The 22953-nt window shown below is 40.5% G+C and overlaps 1 protein-coding gene across 1 annotated transcript in view; it reads right to left on the bottom strand.

Moving 5' to 3' along the window:
* Positions 1-22953, bottom strand: part of acsl6 (acyl-CoA synthetase long chain family member 6) — a 74424-nt gene that overhangs the window by 5933 nt on the left and 45538 nt on the right. The window contains exons 7-16 of the mRNA XM_088321260.1: positions 20937-21115; positions 15868-15900; positions 15047-15098; positions 12711-12784; positions 12546-12623; positions 11018-11152; positions 10799-10933; positions 9082-9177; positions 7174-7246; positions 210-298 (exon numbers count right to left, since the gene is read on the bottom strand). Of these exons, the coding sequence (XP_088177386.1) occupies positions 210-298; positions 7174-7246; positions 9082-9177; positions 10799-10933; positions 11018-11152; positions 12546-12623; positions 12711-12784; positions 15047-15098; positions 15868-15900; positions 20937-21115 (944 nt within the window). The remainder of the gene's footprint in view (positions 1-209; positions 299-7173; positions 7247-9081; positions 9178-10798; positions 10934-11017; positions 11153-12545; positions 12624-12710; positions 12785-15046; positions 15099-15867; positions 15901-20936; positions 21116-22953) is intronic.

Here is a 22953-nt window from a genome sequence, read left to right on the forward strand (position 1 = left end):
AGGGGAGCCACTCCTCAGCACTAAAGAGCCGCATGCAGCTCCTGTGTCGCAGGTTGCAAACCCCGATCCCAGGGCTTAGGTTTGGTTTTGACATTTCTTGATCACAAAATATTGGTGGTGACAAAACCATGATTGCTCAATATTGGTGGGGAAATGTCCTTTACATCCATGCCAAACTTTCTCCTTGGTTTTATCCCTTCTTTACTTACCTCCCCCTCCCCTTTAGCAGCAAAGTAGTTCTTCTCTGGAACATCCACCAGTTTGATGAGGTTGCAAGGAAGCGGTGCACCGACATGACCTAAACACCAAATCCCCCAATTGTTGTGGGAACAATTTTTCATTTAGAAATGCAACATCATACCTGTCAAGCTCCACGGCTCCATGCCCTTACAAACTGTTGTATCTTCTCTTACAAAATACAAAAAAATCGTACACCATAAACGGCTTTATTTAAGTAGTTTAACATGTTATATTGTACATGTGTTTCGTTATATAATTCTGTACATATTCTTGATAATAATAATAATTTAAAAAATCAAGAACAATTGTAATCAGCGTAACTAAAATATCCATTAATAACACTTTAAATTTAGATTTGTAAACAAAGATATTTTTGGAGGAAAAAATGTGTTGGCATTTCTATTTTGTAAACCAAACTACAATATCAACCATTGTTGTGTAGTGCCTAATTTCGACTCCCCTGCAAAATCTTCCCCCCTCGCGTGAACGTGCATTCTGCTGCGCTTCCGACAATAGCTTTATTGTTTTAATAAGCTTATTATATAGAATACGATTGCCATTGTCGGAAGCGCAGCAGAGTGCGCGTTCACGCGAGGGCGGGAGGATTTTGCAAGGGAGTCAAATTAGGCACTACAGTGGCAGACGCATGCGTACAGTAGCATCAAACGCTTGCTTTGTTTGCAACGAAAAAAAACAATACCGTGGCGAACTCGTTTGACTTGATTGACTTACCGATTCGTGATAGTCTGTGTATACCGGATGGTACGCATTGACAAATTTGTGTTCTTCCGTACAGATTTTCTTGTACGTCCTACACGTCTTAAAATGCATAATAAACGTACTTTGTACAGCAAAAACGTACAGGTTGACAGGTATGCAACATCAACAGTGGTACCTCTTTGTACGAGCACCTCTACACACGAGAATTTTGATACACAAGCTTGTTTTTTTTGGGTTTTTTTTTTCAAAAAAAAAATCTTGCTTGCTTTACAAAAGAAAATCAAGTTCAAGAGCAGGCCCTAAGGCTACCACCAAAGACAGCTCACTTGCGGGCAGCCAGCAAAGAACAACACCTTCAACTCTCTGAAGAGATACTGGTCCAGACCGGGCCTACAGACTTGAGGACTGCCGCTCTACTGCCGAGGACATTTAAACAGCCTTCACCAACATCAAACCGAGACCAAAGTCAATCTCATGGTGCCAGGTATAGATAGGTGTGACTTTATTCAGATTCAGATTCAGATTCAGATCTACTTTATTGTCATTCTAGTACACATGTATACAGAATGAAATGTCGATGCATCTGACCCCCACAGTTTCCTTGAATGTACAGATATAAATAAAGTTGTATTGTATTTTGGCTACGTATAGTATTTTACCATAGTGCCGATAGTGCAAGAAGAGTAGCTAACCAGATGTGCAAAATGGGCAGTCAGGTTAACAAGTCAGGTACACAGTAACATTAACACTGTAACAATAACGCTGTAATTACAATAGTGCAGAGAGCAATGTGCAATGAGTGGCAAGCTATAAAAAACTGCCAGTAGTGCAAAAAGTCAGATTAGCAGCCGTTTAGATTTAAGTTAACTATATGTTAGATTGACCATTTAACAGTCTAATGGCCAGGGGGACTAGACTATTGACTATTATGGGGGAATTCCATCAAATACAACAAAGACCAGTTGCCTTAAGTACAGTATACAGTAAAAATTAAGCCACCACATTGGTTTCTATCCTAAAGATGTCAGCCAAGATCCCCACTTATATTTTTCTTTGTGCTTTTTTCTTATCCTTGTCTGTTTTGTGTTCTATTCAAGTTTTTTATCTAGATGATTAGTAAAGAAAATTCATTAGATCCAAGAGTGTGTGTCTTGATAAAAGTATGTTTAAGGATCAAAAATGGTGAAAACAACTCACGTAAAATTGCTGTGTGGCCAATCTTTCAGATTGAACCAAAATATTTTTTATCTGTTTTCCTGATATGATTATCTAAAATCCTATGTGGTGCTCCAAAAAGGCTGGACAAGTTTGTAAAAAAATAAAATAAAATAAACTTACCTCGTCATTTAAATTGGTCAATTAATTATTTTTTTAAACAATTTATTGACCAGCCAAATTCGCTCCACCACTATTCATGACAAGATGGAGAGGCTTGTTATTGTGAATACATGACAAGGATCTAGTGAGAGATAGCAACACCGAGAGCAGAAGTCGCTGTCTACAAACGCTGCCCTACTTACGAACAAGATTCCAGACGATCGTTCGTAAGTTGAATTTGAATTTGTTCGTAAGTTACTTCAGTGCTATATTTTATATGTCTAAGGTTTACTGGCCTGTCTCAGAAAATTAGAATATTGTGATAAAGTTCTTTATTTTCTGTAATGCAATTAAAAAAACAAAAATGTCATACATTCTGGATTCATTACACATCAACTGAACTATTTCAAGCCTTTTATTATTTGAATATTGCTGATTTTGGCTTACAGCTGAAAAAAACTCAAAAATCCTATCTCAAAATATTAGAATACTTCCTCAGACCAAGTAAAAAAATAATTTTATAACAGCAAAACTAAATCAAACATTTGAAAATGTCCATTGATGCACTCAGTACTTGGTTGGGAATCCTTTTGCCCGGATTACTGCATCAATCCGGCGTGGCATGGAGGCAATCAGCCTGTGGCAATGCTGAGGTGTTATTGATGCCCAGGATGCTTCGATAGCGGCCTTCAGCTCATTTGCATTTGCAGGTCTGGTGTCTTTCATCTTCTTCTTAACTATACCCCACAAATTCTCGATGGGGTTCAGGTCAGGGGAATTAGCAGGCCAATCAAGGACAGTGATGCCATGGTCAGTGCACCATTTACTGGTGGTTTTGGCACTGTGGGCAGGTGCCAGATCATGCTGGAAAATGAAATCCTCATCTCCATAGAGCTTTTCAGCAGATGGAAGCATGTAGTGCTCTAAAATCTCTTGGTACACAGTTGCATTTACTCTGGACTTGATGAAACACAGTGGAACAACACCAGCAGCTGACATGGCTCCCCAAACCATTGCTGACTGTGGGAACTTCACACTGGATTTCAAGCAACTTGGATTTTGCTCCTCTCCAGCCTTTCTCCAGACTCTGGCGCCTTGACTTCCAAATGAAATGCAAAACTTGCTTTCGTCTGAAAAGAGGACTTTGGACCACTCTGCAACTGTCCAGTGCTTCTTCTCCATAGCCCAAGTCAGACGCTTCTTCCGTTGTCTTGAGTTCAGAAGTGGCTTGACCATGGGAATACGACTATTGTAGCCCATTTCCCGGACACCTATGTGAACTGTGGCTTTTGATACCTGGACTCCAGCTTCAGCCCACTGTCTTTGAAGCTCCCCCAAATTCTGGAAGCGGCTCTTTTTCACAATTTTGTTAAGGCTGCGGTCATCTCTCTTGGTTGTGCAGCGTTTCCAGCCACATTTTTCCCTTCCAACAGACTTTTTGTGGATATGCTTTGAAACTGCACTCTGTGAACAGCCTGCTCTTTGAGAAATTTCTTTTTGTGTCTTACCCTCCTGATGGAGGGTATCAATGATGGTCCTCTGGACAGCAGTCAGATCATCAGTCTTCCCCATACTTGTGATTTAGTTTACTGAACCAAGCTGAGTGTTTTTAAGGCTCAGGAAACCCTCGCAAGGTGTTTCGAGTTAATTAGATGATTCAGGTGATTAGTTGAATAGCCTACTTGTATACTTTTTCATGATATTCTAATATTTTGAGATAGGATTTTTGAGTTTTCTTAAGCTGTAAGCCAAATTCAGCAATATTAAAATAATGAAAGGCTTGAAATAGTTCAGTTGATGTGTAATGAATCCAGAATGTATGACATTTTTGTTTTTTTAATTGCATTACAGAAAATAAAGACTTTATCACAATATTCTAATTTTCTGAGACAGTCCAGTATATAAGTATGTTTAAGTGAAGCAAAAAGTTATAGGTTAAATAAGTATGTTGTATAAACAACCTGTATTGTTTTGTACTAAAAAATAAACATTTCATAAAATAATATGCTCTATAAAGATAAAAAAAATTGAGTTTAACTTACTTTTGGAAGATGCGCTTCAAGAGGTCCTCCTCCGTGGTAAAAAAGTTGCCGAAAAAAAAAAGCTTCACGACCATTTTCTCAACCATTTTCTTATTCCACTTTCATTTCAAAAGGAACAACTCGCCTCTTCTTTACACTTACCACCAACCATATTTGAATGGATGCACGAGATTATAAACAATGAAAATGTCAAGGTTCTTACCGAGCTGGAGATAGAATAGACATAGACAGTATAGAATGTTTACACACGAAACTAGGAAGAGGAAGCTGATTTTTTATTTTCGGGTGGATGCTGGGTGACGTCTCACAGCACGACACGCCGGTGGCGGCGGAAAGAAGCACTACAGTAAAGTCCTGTACTCGGAAAAAGGTGCACACAATAAAGAAATCTAACTTACAGCAATGTACGGATATTTTTCGACATCCCGAAAAAAATGTTCGCATCTACCGTTTTATGTAAATCCAATGGTCCTAAGTAGAGGAGCGTCTGTATTTACAAAAACTTGAGGCATAATCTAAATGGATTTCAATGCCTGCCATGCCTGATTGTATTTATTTATTAATTTTTGTATTTTATTTTCCCCCCCTGGTTCTATACTGCAAATTCAAGAAGACAACAGTCTCTGTGACTACTGTTTGGCATGAGGAAGCGGTGAGTGCAGGTTACAAAGAAGCGGAAGTGTTTTTATGCTTTGCTTCATCGAAATAAAACAAAACAACAAAAACTGCTTCCGCACCCCCTGCCCCTACTCCCACACCTCCGCGCTATGCACACACCTTCATTACAGGGACTCCTTAATAATAAACTTGCATTTTAATTCTTTAATGTAATCTTATTTATCTTATCATTAGTTTTTTAATGTTTAATTCCTATTTGAATGTGTTTTTAGTGATCAGGAAAATGTGTTTTAAAGTTATTTAGAGTTAATGTGGATGTTTCTTGGAGTTTGGAAACAGACCAACTGGGTGGCAACCAGTTTGGGGTTTCCCCTGCCCACTGCCCGAAGACAGGTGGGATGGGCCCCAGCACCCCCGCGACCCTACTAAGGATAAGTGGTGCAGATGATGTTTGGATAGATGGAAACACACCAATTATTTTTTAATTACAGTGGCTTTCGAAGCTATTTGGCCCCCTTGAACCTTGTGAATTTTCGCCACATTTCAGACTTCAAACATCAAGATATAAAACTGTAATTTCTTGTGAAGCATCAACAATAAGTGGGACACAATCATGGAGTGGAACACACTTTATTGCATATTCTAATTTATTAATTTTTTTAACAAATAAAAAACGAAAAAGTGGGTGTGCAAAATTATTCAGCCCTATTGAATTAATACTTTGTAACGCCACCTTTTGCAGCAAATACAGCTGCAAGTCGCTTGGGGTATGTCTCTATCAGTTTTGCACATCGAGAAACTGATATTTTTGCCCATTCCTCCTTGCAAAACCGCTCGAGCTCGGTGAGGTTGGATGGAGAGTGTTTGTGAAGAGCAATTTTCAGTTCTTTCCACAGATTATCAATTGGTTGAGGTCTGGACTTTGATTTGGCTATTCTAACACCTTGATATGTTTTTTGGTGAACCATTCCGTTGTAGCTTTTGCTTTATGTTTTGGATCATTGTCTTTTTGGAAGACAAGTCTCCGTCCCAGTCTCAGGTCTTTTGCGGACTCCATCAGGTTTTCTTCCTGAATGGTCCTGTATTTGGCTCCATCCATCTCCCCATCAAATGTAACCATCTTCCCTGTCCCTGCTGAAGAAAAGCAGGCCCAAACCATGATGCTACCACCACCATGTTTGACTGTGGGGATGGTGTGTTGAGGGTGATGAGCTGTGCTGCTTTTACGCCAAACATAACGTCTTGCATTCTTGCCAAAAAGTTCCATTTTGGTCTCATCTCACCACCTTCTGCCACATGTTTGGTGTGTCTCCCAGGAGAATTGTGGGAAACTTTAAATGACACTTTTTATGGATATCTTTAAGAAATGGCTTCCTTCTGGCCACTCTTCCAGAAAGGCCAGATTTGTGCAGTATACGACTGATTGTTGTCCTATGAACAGATCTTCCCAACTCAGCTGTAGGCCTCTTGGCTGCATCTCTGATCAGTTTTCTCCTTGTATGAGCTGAAAGTTTAGGGGGATGGCCCGATCTTGGTAGATTTGCAATGGTGTGATACTCCTTCCATTTCAATTTTATTGCTTGCACAGTGCTCCGTGGGATGTTTAAAGCTTGAGAAATCTTTTTGTATCCAAATCCAGCTTTAAACTTCTCCACAACAGTATCTCGGACCTGCCTGGTGTGTTCCTCATTCTTCATGATGCTGTCCGCGCTTTAAACAGACCTGTGAGACCATCACAGTGCAGGTGCATTTATACAGAGACTTGATTACACACTGGTGAAATCCATTTATCATTGTCAGTCATTTATATCAACATTGAATCATTCAGAGATCCTCTCTGAATTTCTGGACAGATTTTGCTGCAGTGAAAGTAAAAGGGCTAAATAATTTTGCACACCCACTTTTTCGTTTTTTATTTGTTACAAAAGATTGAAATATCCAATCAAGTGTGTTCCACTTCATTATTGAGTCCCACTTATTGTTGATTCTTCATAAGAAATTACAGTTTTATATCTTGATGTTTGAAGTCTGATATGTGGCAAAAGATCACAAAGTTCAAGGGGGCCAAAAAATTTCGCAAGCCACTGCATATCATATCGGAAAAATTTGCTCATAACTTGAGCAATTTGAGCTACAAGCGGAATCCTGGAACTTATTGAGCCCGTAAGAAGAGGTACCACCCGTTCTTTCCAATAAGTAGCAGTGTTCTGCAGTAGTAATAAATAAATAAGCTCACCTGAAGTCCAGTCCCCTGGTGTGGTGAAAGTGCAGCCGGCGGTGCATTCTGTCTGTCCATACGCCTCGTACACCTGGAGGGATTAACATTTCCAATTGATCTCAGGCAGTCTATTTATTCAGTCCAAGACTTCAAAATGGTATTGATTGTTCCCAAAAATCTTATTTTGCCACGTTTGATTCTTTTGCAGTCAATTAAGAAACAGTTTCCAGTGAATGCCAGTTTTTTGGGTTAGAAATGGCCATTGTCTCGAATGTCTACTCTTACCAGTAAGAATAGACAAAAGGTAAAACGATGATTGATAATTTTGAAGTCTTCTACCAACGCATTTCCTGGTAATCATTTTTGCCTTATTTTTTAAAGAATTCTGCATGTATTGTGTTATTTATCTTCAAAGGAGTAAAATAATTACAATTATAATTTGTCTGATTTATATTTCTAAAATATTTGATTATAATTCCGCACACAGTATTTAACAAATAAAAAGATAAATCATTTGATTAGGAGTTTATTGATTTTTTACATCTCCTAAAACAAGGGTGAGCAACAAGCAGTTCTGGAGCCGCATGTGGCTCTTTGGCGCTCCCTAGCGGCTATCTGATGCTTTTTCAAAGAAGTTTGATAATGGAAAATGATTTGGTTTCTGTTGGAGGCCAAACATGACATGCTGATTCTTAACATTTTTAAATGAATATAGATCTCTACAGCATCTGTAGTATGTGTTGCCTTTCTCATAAGGCTTATTGTGAAGCTTTATATTCTGCAGCTCCAAACATGCTGGGTATTTTGGGATGCCAACCCTTGTCAAGAAGAACAATTCTTCATTTTATAAATAGATATTTATTTTGGAGTGACTTTTGTGATTTAAATGCAAATAGATTTTAAAAGTTTGTATCCCTACCCAGCCAGTTTTATTTCTTTTCAGATTCATCTGCTAAAGCAGACGTTTTAAATTCACACACCAGGGGCCAGGATGAGAGTTCGAGGCCCCCTTTTTCATGAGAAAGTTAACGAGAAAGTGTGTATTACTTAGCCACTAGATGTTGTAGTATTAAATTACAGGCAAGAATCAAATTTATGGAGACTCCCCAGCCTTTCACCAAGTTTTTTTAGGTACCCGTAGTAGCAAGATGGGTTAAAATTATGTCATCTCTTGCTAGGTGAGGCTAATGTTATGTAAAATAAACATATCTCGACCTACAAGTATTTAAGACCAAGGCACATCTATATGAGAGTTCATGTCTCTCATCTCATTAGCTGCACCGCTTATCCTCAGTAGGGTCGCGGGGGTGCTGGAGCCCATCCCAGCAATCATCGGGCAGTGGGCAGGGGAAACCCTGAACTGGTTGCCAGCCATCGCAGGGCACACAGGGACAGACAACTTGCTCGCTCATTCACACCTAGGGACAATTTGGACCGGCCAATCCACCTGAAATGCATGTCTTTGGAATGTGGGAGGAAACCGGAGTGCCAGGAGGAAACCCACGCAAGCACGGGGAGAACATACAAACTCCGCACAGTAAGTGAGAGTTCATATACTTTTGCTAATTATTTCTCAATATTTTAATATATCAATATTTTTTTTTCGAATGAATGACATTTTCTACCACTAGAAGGCACTGAATGATACATCCTGTCCCTTTAATTACTTATTGATCATTTATTTTCATATGAATTCTAAATTTTTTTTTTTTATCTCTATCTCTCTTATTTAATCTCTTATTTTGTGTAACAAATTAAAATCAAAATTATATTTAGAAACAGTGGAAGGTTTCTTTTCAACTTTTTTGTGGAAAACTTGATTTTGCCCAACCTCACCCAGACTAGCTTTAGTGAATTGTCCACCCTCCTCCTCCTGATTAGTTGGTAGTTGCCTGTTATGCACAACTTCAAGTATGTGTGTCTTACCTGGCATCCTAAAGCTGCTCTGAGGAATCCCAAGACAGTAGGAGAGGCGGGAGCTGCCCCGGTTATGATCATCCTCAGTCTTCCACCCAAGCTAGCCTAAAACACCGAAGTACACATACACGTATGTAAAAAGAACAATAAAGTTTGGCAATATATTTAAATGTCGTTGTCGTGTTTCTCCCCACAATTATGCAGATTTGTAAGGAAATATTTCACATGCCAGGGGACTCGAGAAATGTAGTCTCAAAGTTCACCCATCTGGTTTGTCTGCGGTATAACTGTGACGTCATTTAACACCTCAACATTTTCAAAATCCCATTAACACAACATGTGAGGCGGGTAGCACTGCGGTTGGGTGGTTAGCACGCAGCCCCACAGTGCGTAGGTCCAGTGTTGGATTCCTCGTGTGGAGCTTGGATGTTCTCCCCGTGCCTGTGTAGGTTTCCTCCGGTCACTTTTGTTTCCTCCCACATTCCAAAAACATGCATCTCAGATTAATTAGCCGGTCCAAATTGTCCCTATGTGTGCTTGAACAAGTGAGATGTCTGTCTCTATGTGTACCCTGTGACTAGCTGGCAATCAGTTCAGGGTGTCACATGCCCACTGCCTGATGATGGCTCCAGCACTCTCCGTGACCCTAGTGAAGATAAGCGGTGCAGAAAATGGTTGATGGGCAACAGGTAAGGCAACCTCCAAAACAAACAGCGATCGTAGTGAACAGCATTCTCTTACTGCTCATTTCTGCTTGGAAGGTATGCCATTGTTGTTTTTTGTTTGTGTTTTTCGCCGCATGTGTTGCGGTTAGTATCATTTTGTCTGGCTATCTCCCTGTTAGTGTCAGGGTCTGCCGACAGCTTTCCTGTTTCACTTGTTGGTTTCTGTTGCTTGGCTAGCCTGACGTTAGCGCTGGTTTTGCCGCATCGCTTGGTTTATTCCTGGCTGGCTTCACATTTATCGCTGTAGCTGTTTCTGCTACTGTTGTTGGTTCCTGATTAGGCCGGCTGCTCAGTGTATGTATTTTGAATGGATAGCCTGAATTTAGCGCCAGTTTTGCTGTGTTCAATGGCATATTCTCAGCCTGCTTTGCATTTATCACCGTAGCTGTTGCTGTTTTTGTTGTTGGTTCCCGATTAAACTGGCTGCTCAGTGTGTGTACTTTTATCGGCTAGCCTGACATTTGTGCCAGATTTGCCATATTCCTTGGTGTACGGCAGCCTGCTCCACATTAATTGCCATAGTCATTGCCACTTTTCAATGTTGTTTCCCAGTTAGCCTGGGTGCCCCACTGTGTTTTTTGATCGGTAACCTGAAGGTAGAACCGGTTTTGCCGTGTTACTTGGTTTGTGTATTCCTGGTTGGCCATAGCTGTTGTCACTTTTTATTTTAATTCCCAGTTAGCCTGGCTACTCATTGCATAAAACTCTCAGAACCTCTTCGAATAATTAACACATAAAACAATTTGGCAACTAACTTGCTACTGGATACTGGGGTTCCTCCAATGACGAATACCGTCTTCAAAAATGAATTGTCTAAACAATAATTGGAATGTAACAATGACATATATAACGGTTTTATGCCAAAACCCATGTACTAATTCCTCACATTTTGCATGTTTAAAATTTCAAAAATACTTTTAAAGCATCAGGTACCTGCAAGACCGTCTAGTATTTTTTGACACTTGCAGAGATTTTGCAAATTAGTAAAAAACAAACATTACTTGAATTTTACTGAAGAAGATTTTGTCCCAGACACTGTCGCTGCGAATGACACCGCGAATGACTTCAGCGTCTTTTCTCTTGGCGGCAAAGTTGAGGATCCATCGCTTCAGCGGGCTGTTGGCCTGACTGAAGATCTGCACATCAAAATCAAAATGACCTACTTTCACAGGTATTTTATATTACAACCCAAGTAAAAATCAAGGGGATCTCAAACGCACCTTGTCGTACATGCGGTTGAGCAGGCGTGGCACCACGGGGAAAATGGTAGGTCGCAGGGCCTTCATGTCATCGGGCAACAAGCGGATGTCACCCTGATAAAAGCCAATACGTCCACCATGGCAGTAGACCACAGACTAGGTAACAAGAAAAGGGTTTTGAAAAAAATCCAGTCAAATTTATTTGTAATACCCTTAAACACAATCAGTCTAAAAAGTCCGCACAGACCACCGATCTGAAAACCGACATGAGGGTCGGGGGAAAAAAACAAAAACCTCATGAGGAAAAGGAAAAAGCCTTAAAAGTAGTCGCACATAAGGAAATCCTCCTTGCAGGCTGAGACTCCATGCATTCATTATGTGCATCCGTAGGGCCGCGGGGGTGCTGGAGTCTATCCCAGGTATCTTCAGGCAGTGGGCAGGGGACACCCAGGACTGGTTGCCAGCCAGTCGCAGGGCACACAGAGACATGCTATCACTCGCTCATTCACACCTAGGGACAATTTGCACCGGCCAATTAACCTGACATGCACGTTCTTTGAATGTAGGAAGAAACTGAAGTGCCCAGAGAAAACCCACACAGGCACGGGGAGAAATGATCTGAAATGAAATGATCTGCATTTATATAGCGCTTTTCAAGTCAATGACTTCCCAAAGCGCTTTGCATTGTGCTTCACATTTCCCAATAGCGGCCGTGATCTGTGCAGCCATGTAAGGCACTAACCTGCTTATTGGGGGTATTGGGGGTTCAGTGTCTTACCCAAGGGCACTTCGACATGTAACACGGACAAGCCGGGATTCGAACTGGGATCCCTTAATCCTAAGACGATTGCTCTACCTCCTGAGCTACTGCCGCCCCTAAGAACATGCAAACTCAACACGGGGAGGCTGCAGTAGCTGGACTTGAACCCCGAACCTCTGCACCGTGGGGGCTGTGCGCTAACCACCCAAAAAAACCTTTTTTAAAAAAAAATGTTTTATAATTAAAAATGTTGTTTTGTGTGCACTTTAATTCCCTCTGTCCAAATCTTCAATATTTAAATAAAAAGGAGGAAATTTAGTGTTTTTTTTAAATCCAATTTATCGATTAATCAAAAAATCTAACAAATCATCAATTATTAAAATAATCGTTTGTTGCAGCCCTAATTTATATCATAGTCCATGTATTGTTGCATATTCTTCAAATTAATATATTTATTAAACAATTGAAGCTTGTTTTTTTTTCGAATAGGAGGCCCTATATAATACACAATGTCCCTTTAAAAGAAACAAGTTAACTACACAAAAGGCTATTTTTCTTCCGGACTGAAAAAAATATTTCTGGCCTGAAGTAGAAATTCATGTGCCCAAATATTGACTTCATTTAAACCATTGTTTTCAGGCAACAGTAGGTTGGTGGGGGGCACATAATAACAATAATAATAATTAATAATAATATTATAATATCATAATCAGGCCACTTCCTGATCCCTGATTGTCTGAGACATCAGAAGTGTGTTTGCATGGATAAGTGCACCACATCTTACTCTACCTCAATAAGCCTCTCAAACATGTGAGCCAGCGGCAGGAAGGAAATAAGGCAATCATCTCGGTTGGGAAAGATCACTTTCTACAAGGAGTAAAAAGAAGATAAAGGAAAAATAAGCTTTAAAATAGGAAGAAAAGTGAGATAAATGGTAGTTTTCTGCTAACTTACATCAGTCACTTTGAGGAAGCCTGAGAAATCGGCAACCACGTTCCCGTGAGTGAGCATTACTCCTTTCGGGTTTCCTGAGTGAGATATACAAGAAGGGGTGAATGTCATTTGTTTTTATATTTACTGTAAATTCTGGACTACCTTTTGCACCTGATTAAAAGCCGAAGGTGCAAATTTAAGGAAGGAAGTCAACTTTGTTTTTGTACAAGCAGCATCGGATTTTAACCCACTGTCACAATCCTGCACTAAAGTTTGTCTTCCTCAAGTTTACTCTCTGTTTCTCCCTCTCACTTGCCCATAGCTTATTTGGTCACTCACATCATATCCATAACTTCCACACCTGGTGTCATTTGCCCTGATTACCCTCAAATCAAACCTCTCCCTCTTCACTATTTGAACACACTGTATCCTTGGCTCAGTGCTAGTTTGTTGCCTTCATGTTGCGACCCAGTGTTTTAGCATCTCAGTGTACCCAACCTTTGCATGCCCATCCGGAGCACAAGTACTGCCCAAACAACTCTTGGACTGTCGGCCTCACTATTTGGACTCACACCAATCCCTGGACCATGATGATGTCCTTGCTACTTGACTTCCTATGTACCCAAGACTGCCCGAATAAATGACCTCTTTTTGAAGCCTTTCTGCACTTTGCTTGCGCACCATGCTGAGTGGTTTACTGACAGTTGCAGGCTTAAACAGTCATAAAAAAAAAACTGTAAGTACAAAGTTTTTTTGCAATTAAAAAAAATCAGCACACTTTTGCGGACTCTGTCCGTAGATATCAATTTCAATGAACGAGCACAGCAGTCAGTATGAATTAAATTGGAAGGAACATATATGCAGGAGTGCAACAAAAATCATTACACACTACACATATCTTTGGAATCTTTCAGACAAGTGGTGTCGACTGAATATTTTAGTAATTAGGTGACTAATTTGTCATGATTACCTAAATGGAGCCACCTGGGGTAATCATCTGACGCGCTGGAATGCGCTCCCTGATTGGTTTATGTTCCCTTTTTAAGCACGCTACGCGGAGACCTCTTCGTCTGAGGATACTTCTGTACCCCGTATGACTCTCCCGATTACCTGTGCCTTCTTGTTTACCTGATTATGCCTGCCTGCCTCCGATCCGACCTGCTTCCGTCCCACGCTACGATCTTCTCTCCAGTCCCGGTAAACTCGACCTGCTTCCGTCCCACGCTACGATCTTCTCTCCAGTCCCGGTAAACTCAACCTGCTTCCGTCCCACGCTACGATTGGCTACGTGTTCTGAAGTTGTCTTCACGGCGTTGCTGCTGACGTTCGACGGTCATCGCGTCTCCCGCTAACCCTGTACGCTTCCCCAAATAAAAGACTTGTAACGAACGCTCTGGGGTCTCCTGCTCTGTTCTGGTCCTCCTGACATAATTACTTGGTCTGTTTTTCCTATCAGGCCGAAATCTGACATATTATGCTGTGATCAGTCTAATAACTGTCAGCCTGATAATTATTGTGTACCCCTCATTGGTAATTACTGTAGGCGTGTGTAATGCCTTTTTTATTTAGTAGTAGAAATATTAGGTCTCCTCTCTATCACTTTGTCATGTGTGCAAGGGAAGGGAGAGCTTACCATTAATTGCATGCCACAGCAAGTGTACGGGTTGTTGTAATTGTACGGGATTCTGAATTTTAGTCAATAAAGTATAAAGTTTTGTTTTTGTTGCACTTCTACGTATATATTAATGTCAATTCAATTAATATTGACTACTGCGCTAGTTGATTGACAGTTGCAGACACAATACGCAAACCAATGTCTTAATTGCCTCACAACTTGTTACTTTTCTGTACTTTTCTGTACTGTATTTACCCGCTGCAAGTGCAAGTATGTGAAATTCTGAGACTCGTTCAGATAAACTTTAAAAAAAAAAAAAATTTTTAGGAGTTTATGTTGTCATTTGGTCTGTATTTGTAACAGTCATTTTTTTACTTTCCCCACTCTCATTCTAGAATTTAAAAAAAAAACCTTAAGCATGCGCAAAAATTCAATCTATTACCAGCCCACATCCTTTCCTCAAGCCTAATGCGCACGTTGGCCATAACACTGATCTTAAAAGTAAGATGAATTCAGAAAAGCGTCGTTGTACAAAATATATAAAGGTTCTTTGAACTCAGTTGGGCATTGTAAATACATACTTAATAGAGAAAATATTTAATTTTAAACTTTTTTAAAGACGCCTCAAACTATGCACATTACTTTTAAGTTTAATTGAGTATTGTTCCAAGCAAAAAATTGGATTATCATATTCTTGAGTGATGGTTTGTGAATGGATTGAAAGAAAATGTTTTTCACTCACCTGTGGTTCCACTGGTGAAGCACACAATAGAAAGGTCTTGTGGCGAAGGCGGCTTTGTAGTTCAGAACAGGGATAGATGAGTCAATATTTCATGTTAATGATTTTTTTTTTAAATCACAAGTAATACAGAAAGAAAGTAATTCCCTTGTGAATTAAAACACAAGTTGGGGGGTAAAGTTTTGCCAATATCTGGACCTCAAAAATCATTTCAAGAATAAATTTAACATTTTATTGAAACAAATTATGTGGTTAGCATGAAGAAGAGCATTTAAATAAGACAAAAAAGCAAATAGAATTTCTAGTTAAATCCAAACATATCTCTATGATATAAATTAGCATTGGTCATTGGGATTTTTCTAGGAGATCCGAAATCTAACTGGCATGACGTGTAATAGTTAACTGGGGCTATATTAACCGCTACCAATTACAACCTGGTAATAACGTAGCAAAAACATAGTAACAACATAGTTATAACATGTTATTTTAGAAATGCATATTAAACTTGTAGCCCTTTGTACTAATACCTAACAAAAAGTAGCTCTCAGCATCGAAACCGTTGGCAACCCCTGATATAGTCAAACAATTGTTTAAATATCTAGTACAGTCATATTATACAGCAAATTGTGCATATTTCTGCAAAGTTGGATAGTGGAAAAATTAAGTTGTAATATTAATTACATAAATGTTTAAGATGTTGTTATAAAACTACAAACGGTAAGATTTGAAAATGCTGTAATCTGGTCTTGGATTTTTCCAACTCATTGGCAGTGTACCTTATTAATTGATCGGCACAAAAAAGTAAATCAGTAATTAAAACTTACAGAAGGTTTTTGATGGTGGTCCCTGCCCAGTGCCTAAGGGAAACACAAGCACAAAAAAATCGATCAGGAAGTCATGTTCTGTGCAAATATTTTTACATTAAACACTTGCAAACACACTATCAATCTATATTTGCTGTCATCAAAAAATGTCATATGTAGCGTGAGAGGTTGTAATTACAATATTATTTCTTTAGTGGAGAAACTAATAATGTGCTAATGGAACTGGGAAGAAAATGTGTCTATATGAGATATTAAAAAAATTATAATGCGAATTGGTGAGTGCACACAACTTTTACTGTAAATCCCGGACTCAAAGCAGCTACTTTCCCCCCCTACATTTTAAATACTGCGACTTGTAATACAATGTGGCTTTACAGCTGGCTTAGAACTGGGGAATCTGACTGTCAATTAAAAGAAGCAATGCGAGGGCACGCGGCGGGTGATGAGATCATGTGATTTCTGCCGAGTGTTCTGAATGTCAAAGTGAAAGAAATTCAATCAGGCGGGGGTGAACGGCGGGAGTAACTATGACTCCATTTGGTAGCCAAAGGCCCCATCATCTAATTAACTACGCGCATGAATAGATCAACGAGACTGCCACTGTCCCGATGGACTGCAATCGCAAATCTTGGCAGAACACATTGTGCTGTGATTAAGACACTGGTTTGTGGATTGTGTCCACAGCTGTCAATCTTTATCAACTGGCGAGGCAGTCATTCCTTATTAAATTGGCGTTAATTTATATGCAGGAGTGGGACCAAAACATTCTTCAAACAAAACTCAGTTTACCGTACTGAATAAAATTCAGAAGCCCGGACAATCACAACTGCCTTAACTGTGGACATGCAGAGCCATGTGATTGATCTTAAGCCTTCCAAACTCTTGCACACATGACAAAGTGATATAGAGAGTAGAGGTCAACCGATTTCCGGGTGGGCCGATTATCGGCTCTGATATTTGGGGATTACGCGGATATGGGTATCGGCCTGTTTACTTATTCAAGGCGCCGATTATTAAGCACAACACCAAACAACAGCCGAGCTAGGCCTTTTTCTCACTCTTCTGCCTTCTGTCTCTGTTGTACCCACCCCGCGCCTTCTAATTGGATAGGCGGCCGTGGAGCCTCTGAAGTAGGAAGCTGTCTTTACTCTGCACTTTCCGCTGTCATAGACTGCAGACTGGAGCAAGAGTAAGAGCCGTCGTAAATATTTTTCACATTCGCAATTCACGTTTTTTTTCTCTCCGCCCCCTTTGTGACCACTCTTGACTGAAATGTCAACGTACAGCGACGCACACACAGAAGCAGACAACAACCGTGTCTCACTCTTTCATGTGAACACGTACTCGTCTTATTTACAATGCTTCTCTGCCCTGCGCTTCCAATAGAACAAGTGTTGTGATTAGGGTTTCAAAAATGTGTTTATTAAGAAATATTGATTGCCACAAATAAGACAAAAAAGCAATTGTTGTCTATATAATTACCAGTAGTTTTTTTTAAGGCATATTCATGCAAACCTCACCAACACTGGAGGTGACCCAATGTAGCTAAACACTACAATATACATGATCACGACTAATTGTCCACAAGTGGGCTTTATAGCCACTATAGTAGTCTATGTCATGCGTGTTTATAGTGTGCAATAGTAGCCTTATGGTAATGCATTTTATTCTAGGTAGTTGTTTACTGATTGTTGCAACTAGAGCACCATTGTGAATGATACCCTGTTTTCATTGGATTTCCTAATGTAAACAAATGTTTTAATTACATTTAAAATCTGACTCCTCAATTTACTGTTTGCATACCTGTCAACCTCCACGGCTCCATGCCCGTACAAACTGTCGTATTTTCCCTTACAAAATACAAAATAATCTTACATCATATATATATTTTTTTGAATGATGCATGATGGGAAAGGGCAGCACGGTGGTGCAGTGGTTAGCGCATGTGCGGCACAGTTCATGTCTTGGGAACCTCCTGCGTGGGTTCAAATCCAGCTCCAGACTTCCTGTGCGGAGTTTGTATGTTCTCCCCGTGCTTGCGTGGGTTTCCTCCGGGCACTCCGGTTTCCTCCCACATTCCAAAAACATGCATGTCAGGTAAATTGGCCGGTCCAAATTGTCCCTAGGTGTGATTGAGCGAGTGAGTTGTCTGTCCCCGTGTGCCCTGCGATTGGCTGGCAACCAGTTCAGGGTGTCCCCTGCCCACTGCCCGATGGTTGCTGGGATGGGCTCCAGCACCCCCGCGACCCTACTGAGGGTAAGCGGTGTAGCTAATGAGATGAGATGATGGGAAATCCCCAGGTGGCAGAGGCATGCGCACAGTAGCATCAAACCACTCGCTTTGTTTGCAATGAAAAAAACGATACGAGATAGAGGTACCGCGGCAAACTCGTTAGACTTGATTTGCCGTTTCGTGATAGGTGGTGTTTACCGGATGGTACCCATTAGGTAAATTGACAAATTTGCGTTTTTCCGTACAGATTTTCTTGTACGTCGTACACGTCTTAAAATGCATAACTTTTATATCACTTTTAGGGAATTTAATGGCGAACATATAACCAAAACCACTCCGTCTTGCATTTGTTGGGAATGTAATACAACCTAAACCATTCCGTCTTTGTATTTGTTGTGAATGTAATCGAACGGTAATGCACGCCGTATACAAATCACTTTTGAGCAGGTAACATGTTTATTTTGCCTTTTTTTATTCAAATCGCTCGTATTGAAACTGTTATGCACTCTACCATAAAGCTTATTTCTGCATAATAAGCTTTACGGTAGAGTGCATAACAGTTCTCAAAAGTGATTTATATACGGTGTGCATTACCGTTCGATTACGTTTACAACAAAAACAAGGACGGAATGCTTTATGTTGTATTACATTCCCAACAAATGCAAGACGAAGTGGATTTGGTTATATGTTCGCCATTACATTCCCTAAAAGTGAGATAAAACGAGGTAAGTGGTTGTTGTAGCGAGGGGATGCAAAGCTCAGCAGGGATGCATTTCTCGGCATAACACCTGGCTGTAGAAATCATAACCGCTCAAGACACAGTCCCGTAAAGATCAATATTTCAAGCTATGACACCGAAGAAGCCAATATGTTATTATTGTAATAGTTTTTCATTTTTATTTTATCTTGTTATGAAATGAAAAGAAATGTCAAGAAATAAAAATGGATTAAGACGAGGTCACTACGGTGACGGGGATCCATGTCCACCCCTTGACGTCTCGAGCACAACTGACGTGTGCTCGGCAAATCGCACTGTATATACGCGGAGAAAGGCGTTTGACCGTCACACGCGTAACACGCTAATTTCACGTAATAACACCGCGATACAGGCGCAGAACATGCTATGACCGTGCTCCACCCACGATTACCCGCTGAAATTTCGCGTCCTACTCATGTGTAATCACGCCCTGGCCGCGGCCAGAGCACGTCGTTCCGCGTCATTTCCGCGGTTACACGTGGTCTAAAGTTTTGAGCAGCGCAAAACTTTTTCGCGCAGCCATCCGCGTGTGAATTTCCGACCACGTGTAAAGCACTGCTGTATCTTGTCTATATGGCGATCTCAAAGCGTCCAACATCGACTGCTTTACGGGCAGAAATTTTTGGCCGTGATTCAACCTCGATACGCCCGTGAAAGACTTGGCGACCGGGCCCTAAAGTTTTGAGCAGCGCAAAACTTTTTCGCGCTGCCAACCGCGTGTGAATTTCCGACCGCGTGTGAAGCACTGCTGTATCTCGGCTGTATGGTGATCTCAAAGCGTCCAACAGCGTCTGCTTCACAGGCAGAAATTTCTGGCCGTGATTTAGACGCAAACGGCTGTGTGACCGGGCCCTAAGACACACTTCAAACCTATTGTGTCATGTGGCTTCAGGACACAAGAGGAAAACCACACCTATTATTCATGTGAAAGTAAATGATTGGTCACTTTGTGTTGTAATTCAAATGTCTTTACTGTAAAAGGTTTCATAGCGCTCTTATATTTGAATTGATAACAAATATTTGTTGTTTCTTTCTTAATTGTTAAAATTAATTAAGTCAATTTTTATGCTTTTACAGCAAATTAATATCGGCTCCAAATATCGGTTATCGGCCTTCTCTTAATACTACTAATCTGTATCTGCCCTGAAATACTCATATCGATCGATCCTTAATAGAGAGGAGACCAAGTATTGCTACAACTACATGAAAAAAGTCATTATACATTCCGATTCTAGTTACTAAATAATGACGGATACACAATAATATATTTATTTTGATGTATTCCTTAAAGCCAGGTCTTTATTTTCTTATTTAGATAGGACATAAAATATGCATTTACAGACGCTCCCCTACTTCCGAACATCCGAGTTACGAAAAAGATACGAACATTTTCTTCAGGATGGCAAAATATATCTGGACATTGCTGTAAGTCAGATTTTGTATTGTGCACTTTTTTCCGAGTGCAGTATTTCAAAAGGCCATACTTTTATTTTGAAGGCATCTTGCCGAAGGCATCCGTTTCCAAATCTTTATCAGCAATTAGAAAAAGTCTGCGAGCCCTACAAATACAGATTAGCATGCGAAGGAAAAACTACGTTTGCCAAGAAAGGCGGATAAGGGCACAAGGTATGTTTACCGGCTATTGATCTGCGTTTCAGTTCCCGACGCCACCATCGCTTGTCACGGAAGTCCCCACTTTCAGAACGAACGGGTCCCGGCGACCACCGAGCTCCAGATCGTGTGTACCCTCCTTTCCCTTCTTCCCAATAAAACTCTTTGAAACGTTTCGCTACTGGGACCTGTCTCCATTCTGGTTTCTAACACATTTCCTGGCTGACTTTTTTCAAATGTAAGAAAAGGACGTGAATGCGTTCCATTTTTCGCTGTTAAAGCTTGTGCAGCTTTTAATCTAGTACCACTTGTACATAAAAAAAAGTTGAGTCTGTCCCATGATGCATGTGGCTTTTATTCGGGTGTACTTTGTTGTACAAAATTTACGGTACTATCTTGTCTTTGCACAACTGGTCACCACACTATCCGACACCGATAAGATTGCTGAAATTTGCAGCAGTGCAGTACCTCCAATTCCTGCATGGCTTGCACATGGACGCCGCAGCCGCGTCCACGTTCCACCAGGGTAACATCATGAATGTCCATAAGAACAATGCGGCGCAGGGCTGGAGTCTCTGCACGCTCCACGCTAGCTAACAGCACTTGCGCCTTGTCTGCCTTGTCGCAAATTACAGTAGAGATGTCAGCTGCAAGACACAAAATTATACAATGATGTATACAGATTCAAAAAAAGTTTTGCTCACACAGGGCTTTAAGAAAGTTTTCACACAGTCCCCTTTTGTTTGAATCACAGCCATAAGTCTTTTGGGGTATGTCCCTATAGGTTTTGCACAACTTGAAACAGAAATATTTGCCCATTCTTCCTTACAAAACATCTGGAATTTCTTAAAGTTTGATGTAATCGTGCACATTTTCCAGATTTTTCCACAAATGCTCCATAGAATTGAGGTCTTTGCTTTATTTTGTTAGTATTAACCTCTTCCCAAGTAGATTTTGCTTTGTATAAGGTTGTTGTCCTGTTAGAAGGTTAACCTGTGCCTCTTTTTCAGGTCTCTTGCAGACTCAAACAGATTTTCTGCCATAATTTCCCCAAATTTTGCTCCATCCAGCTTCCTATTAACTTTATTGATTTTCCCAGTCCCAGCTGAAGAAAAGGAAACTCTAGAGCAGGGGTCAGCAACCTTTTTGGTGTGGAGTGCCACTTTCAAAATTTCCTTGTAAATCAATGTTCCACACCATGATTGATGCCTTGCATAACATTTTTTAATATCCAACAGAGCTGTCATTCGACACCAGTCCAAATATACAACATGGATAGACATTTTAATCGTATAACTCAGTGTTTTTCAAGCCTTTTTGAACCAAGGTACACTTTTATTTATAAAAAAGTTCTGAGGCACACCGTTTGCGAAAATGTTTGAAAATGAAGTTATGTCAAATATTTCACTGTACTACTGCATAAGCAGATAATTCTATATCTATCTATCTACCTTGGTCATATCCTTCAAGAGGGGTGACCGAAAGCAACACACACACATACAATAACAAATAAAATAAAAGGTAAATAAATAGCATAAAAAAACACACAAAAAAATTTGGACCATGGCCTACCCAATTGCCCAAACACCCAAACAAGTCAGGCACCTCGGCACCCAAGTTGGTCATGCTTTCGTCCCTTCAGATGAAATGGGACACCAGAAAGCGGCCATGTCACTCGGGTCAGGGTGACACAACACACTCTTTTGTTCAACAGCAGGGCCCGACGGCTTTCACTGGTTCATCCCTGCCGCATCATACGGGTGCCCAGCCCATCCTTAAGAACGTGTCCACAATCCCACTATCCTTTCACAACACCTCTCCACTTCTTTCTATCACCAACAAGAGCTCTAGCTTCCATTATATTTACACCTCTTTCCTGCAGTGCACTCATGACACCATCCATCCACGTCAATCGCGGCCTTCCTCTTGGTCTCCTTCCATTGACTTCTGCTCTGTAGATCCTCTTCAACATTCGCTCCTCATCCATCCTCTCCATGTGTCCAAACCAACCGAGTACTCTCTTATCAACACGCTTGCTCAGTTCCACGACTACTCCAGTTCTGTCTCTTACAATTTCATTTCTCAGTCTATACAATCTTGTCACTCCTAACATAGTCCTCAAACACTTCATCAAGTCAAGAAAATAAATACCGTAAATTCTGGACAACAGAGTGCACCATATTAAAAGCCGCATGTGCAAATTCAAGGAAGAAACTCAGCTTTGTTTTTGTACCAAGTTGTACCAAAAGTTGGGTCAAAAACGTGGCGTCATATTAGGCTGTGCTCAGTCTGGTAACTGTTAGCCCGATAAGTATCATGTTCCCCTCCTTATCCACCCAACCATCCATTTTCTGCGCCGCTTATAGTCAACCAAACCAACCGAGTACTCTCTTATCAACACGCTTGCTCAGTTCCACGACTACTCCAGTTCTGTCTCTCACAATTTAATTTCTCAGTCTATCCAATCTTGTTACTCCTAACATAG

Source organism: Urocampus carinirostris, chromosome 17 (assembly GCF_059441175.1).
Source record: "Urocampus carinirostris isolate Australia breed hairy pipefish chromosome 17, RoL_Ucar_1.0, whole genome shotgun sequence".
In the NCBI taxonomy this organism is placed as follows: Eukaryota; Metazoa; Chordata; class Actinopteri; order Syngnathiformes; family Syngnathidae; genus Urocampus; species Urocampus carinirostris.